Source organism: Microtus ochrogaster, chromosome 18, assembly GCF_000317375.1.
Source record: "Microtus ochrogaster isolate Prairie Vole_2 chromosome 18, MicOch1.0, whole genome shotgun sequence".
Classification (NCBI taxonomy): domain Eukaryota; kingdom Metazoa; phylum Chordata; class Mammalia; order Rodentia; family Cricetidae; genus Microtus; species Microtus ochrogaster.
Genome location: NC_022020.1, coordinates 43,044,854 through 43,049,320, shown reverse-complemented (window position 1 = coordinate 43,049,320; position 4,467 = coordinate 43,044,854). Strand labels below are relative to the sequence as shown.

Sequence of the window (4,467 nt, the reverse complement as noted above, 5' to 3'; positions counted from 1 at the left end):
ACTGGACACCAATAAGGACAGCCTGCACTGGGCATGGTGGCACAAGCCTTTAATCTCAGCGTTTGGAAGGCTAAGGCCAGCCAGTCTGAGGCCAGTCCCTTCTACAGAGAGTTCCAGGTCAGCCAAGGTGACAAAGTGAGGCCTGATCTCAAAGGGAAAACCGTGGGCTGGTGGGATGGCTCAGACGGATGCAGGAGCTTGTTAGGAAGCCTGGCTGCCCAGAGTGGACCCTCAAAAGTCCATGGAAAAGTAGACGGGGTACCGGGGCCCACAGAATTGTCCTCTGACCCCCTTACACTAGCCCTGGGATGCACACCCACAATCCCCACCCACAAATTAAAAATAATAATCAGGATGCGTCCAAAGCCACAGAGAATTCCAAAGCCACAGAGAAATCCTGTCTCAAAAAACCAAAATAATAATAATAATAATAATAATCATCATCATCATCATCATCAGGATGCGTGTGATCGTGCAAACCTTTTGATCCCAGCATTTGGGAAGCAGAGGTATGTAGATCTCTGTAAGTTCAGTCAGTCAGACTGTTCTACACAGTGAGTTCCCAGCCAGCCAAAGCTATATAGTGAGAGAGATCCTATCTCAAAAACAAAACAAAATAAAATTAATGCCATTATTGAGCTACACCGGACACGACAAAGTCCAAATAAAAGGACACTACCACTGGAGTGTTGGAAATGCACCTGGCCCTGACCTTTGAAGTCTATGTACTGTGACACAAATCTAAAAGACATATACCCAAGACACCTCGAAAGATCATTTCCAATTGTCATCTTTAGACAGGCATGTCTTGACTTTCCTATGTCTTTGCTGCTCAACTTTATTCTCCTTTCATTGTTTATCACCTAAATTATACCATATGTTCTAAGATACAGAAATAATCCTATGCTGTTTTCATTTTTTCATCCTGCTGAAGCCAACATGTGACTGGTCCATAACATTTACAACTACAGTTCACCAGGTGGCAGTATTACTACTGTGTAGCAAACCTCCAATGGTATCCTCTGGAAAGATTATCAGAGCCCCAGCATCAAAATGCCTCAGACCACACAAGACAATTTTTGTTTATTTGCTGTGTGGTCTCTCCCACTGCACCCTAAAATTAGAAAATTAGTTTTGTTTTTTTTTTAATCCGTGACCTCAATACACAAAACAGTAACTGGTACATACCAGATGTTTGATCTATGTAACATCTCTGAAATTGAGAATGGGTCCAAGACACGGGCTGGCCCTGATTTTGTTTTTCTTTCTAGTGATGCACTAATAATCGCCAAGTTTTTGTTTTCTTTGCAATGTGCACTGGTGCTTTGCCTGCATGTATGTCTATGTGAGGGTGTGGGATTCCGCAGGAACTGGAGCTGCCATGTGGGGGCTGGGAACCCAGGTCCTCTGGAAGAGTAGTCAGTGCTCTAACCATCTCTCCCGCCCCACAGTCGCCAAGTTCTACAAGCACTGACATCTAAACTTTGAAGAAATGCAGTAAGAAAATATCAGAAGAAGGTGAGGAGCACCTTTAATCCCAGCACTAAGGCAAGGGAAGGCTAGCCAGGACTACATAGTTGAGGTCCTGTCTTTTAAAAAAAAAAAAAAAGAGGAAGATAAAGAGAAAACAGTATCAGTGAATGAATGATTATTTCAAAAGATGACCCCAAGTGTTGGTAAATCCAAGACACAGAAATTAGAGGTTGTGGCTGCCAGGACAGGCACTGGGCCTTAGCGCCAACACTGAAGAAGGGCAAGGTGGAACTGCTTAAGTTCAAGAGTAGAAGACCAGTTTCAGCAACTGAAAACCGGTCTCAAAAAAGAGGTGGGAAAGGGTTGGAGGGTACAAAAGAGCTCTGGGCATAGTAGGCATGCCTTTAATTCCAGCTAGAAGGCAGAGGCAGGTGGAACACTATGATTTGATGACCAGCCTGGTCTACAGAGAATTCCAGGCCATCCAGTGCTACATACTGAGATTCAGTGTCAAAAAAACAATCAGGGCTGGAGAGATGGCTCAGCGGTTAGAAGCAGCTAACTTCTAGGAAGGGTGGATGCCCTTCGCGTGGACTCAAGTTCCATTCCCGGCACCCACGTGGTGGCTTATTTCAGTTACTCTAGTTCCAGAGGATCCAACACCCTCTTCTGGACTCTACCAGGAATACACGTGGTGCAGACACACGAGGGCAAAACACCCATACACGTAAAATAATGAGAGAGGCAGGAAAGACATGCTGTAATAGATGGGCAAGCCCAAGAGCTGCAGGCCAGCCTGGAGAACAGAGAACCGTTTTGTATCGGAAAAAAGTAAATGTTCATTTTAAACCAGCCTACACACTGTTTTATTGTTACCACTCACGCTTTTACAAGTCATTTTTAAATATCTGATAAGGTGCATGCTCCCAAAGAAAAGTAACGAGTCAGGGAAATGAGAGATATGTACAGAAAGATATCCCGGGGCAAATGGTCAAAGTCTGAATCAGACACCTTCCAAACAAATCTGCTAGCGGTGGCAAAAGGATCGTAAATTCCAGACCGAAATGCAGCAAATATGTAACGTGACGCCAGCACTTGTTGCATACAACTGAGTCACACATTTTACCCACCAGAAAATCAAGGACAGGACAACAAAGATGTACCCGGGTCTGAAAACTCAGTCCCCATCGGGGTTACAAGCTCTTCCTCACTCAAACACATTTTCCGTGGCACAGTGACCGCACCACAGGCGGCAGGTATGCGGGGTGTGGGTCCGCAGTACCGTCTCTAGGAAAAGCATTATTCTACAGGAGGGCTGAAGCAGGGAAGACAGCGCTACCGCTGGCGGGATGGGCGATTCGCGAGTCAGAGGCTTGACGGTAGTGGCCTACGGAAAGCCCAGTTAAAGGAATCTGGGGCGCAGAGTACCCAGGACCAGAGGACAGCCTACCGCAAAGCAAACTCTCCAGCTTGGAAACCCAGCTAGCCCTAGGCCAAAGACTTGCAGCTCAGTCCCCGCCCTTCCCGCGTCGCGAAGGCAGGGCGCAGATAGCTGGCAAAATGTCACAGGGCCGAGACTGAGCGCGCCAAAGCAAGACCCACCCCCCGGGAGCCGCGGATGCTCGGGGCCCGTCCCTCCCCTTCCTCCGCCCGCCTAGAACTCATTCATTCTTCTGGCGATTGGCGAGTCCACCCGGCCCAGCCGCCCTAGTCCAGCAAACCCACCAGATGCTTTGTCTCCCACCCGCCGGAAACCGGGGCGCGCACTCGAGCGCGCGCAGTGGCATCAGCTCCCCGCACCAGGGGACTGCAGATGGGGGAGATATGGGGTCCTGGGTCAAGTCCCAGGCCCCGCATGGAACCCAACCACCTAGAAATTATCGCTACAACCCCACCGTCTCCACAACTCGAGTACCTCTCCATGACACCCCCGTTGAACTCTAAATCACTATATCCCATCCTCTGCTTTCAAGACACGAGGGCCCTGTCCCTTTCGGAAGGACGAGGCACCCGGCCTGTGCTGTCCCTCCCCCGGAGCCCGGCTCCCGATGGCGTCCCGAGAGCCAAGCGGCGTTGACGATCGAGCCCGTACTCACTTGAGCAGCAGCTGGTCGTGCTCGGCCTTGAACTTGCCCAGCTCGATCTGGAGCTTGGCGCGCTCTCGGGCCGTGTCGTCGAGGGCGCGGCGCGCGTCGGCCAGCTCCGTCTCGTAGAGAGCCTTGAGCCCGGTGAGCTCCCGGCCGCGCACCTCCTCGCGCTCGGTCACCTGCAGCTGCAGCGCGCTGTTCTCCGTCTCCAGGCTGCGCACCTTGTCGATGTACACCGCCAGGCGGTCGTTGAGCTCGCGCAGCTCCTCTTTCTCCTGCAGCCGCGACATGCGCGTGGGGCTGAGCGGCGTGGAGGGGGCGCTGACGCGGCTGCCAGCCCGCTGCTGCACGGGGGTCGCGGTCGCCATGGCGGGGCGGCGGGATCGAAGGTACAAACCACAGGCCGGGGACCGAGGGCAGCTGGGATGGCGGCGGCGGCGGCGGCTACCGCACAAAGAGCGAAGCGGGAGGGCCGCGGAGAGGGCGATCGCCGGCGAGACGCTCTTTGTAAGCGCACACGCACACTCGCCGACGCGCGCGGGAAGAGGCCGGGGCAGCCCGGAGGCCGTAATGGTGCACGCCGCGGACGCGAGTCTCCCGCCCGCTGCACTTTGTTTCCTCTCGAGCTGCTCCGAGCGGCGGGCGGGCCTGGGAGGAGGGCGGCGAGAGGCGGGCAGGAGGCGAGGCGCGGGGGGCGGAGGTGGCACGGGCCGCGCTCCGCAACATGGCGGAGCCCCCACGTGACCGCCGCCGGCCAATGGCGGACGGGCGGCGCGCCCCTGCGACTCGCGGAGGGGGCCCGGCCTGGAAATTCAAAATCTGACCCCCGGGCAACCGTCGGCCTCGCTCTCGGGCTTGGGCGTGGCGGGGAGGGGCGCCCCTAACTGCTCGTTCCTCAGCCCGGAGC

General features: G+C 53.8%; 1 protein-coding gene across 1 annotated transcript in view; it reads right to left on the bottom strand.

Moving 5' to 3' along the window:
* Lmnb1 (lamin B1) overlaps positions 1–4,252 on the bottom strand; it is a 46,998-nt gene extending 42,746 nt beyond the window's left edge. Inside the window, exon 1 of the mRNA XM_005356122.2 lies at positions 3,570–4,252. Coding sequence (XP_005356179.1) covers positions 3,570–3,928 — 359 coding nt within the window. The 5' untranslated portion in view covers positions 3,929–4,252. The remainder of the gene's footprint in view (positions 1–3,569) is intronic.
* Between the last annotated feature and the right edge of the window lie 215 nt (positions 4,253–4,467).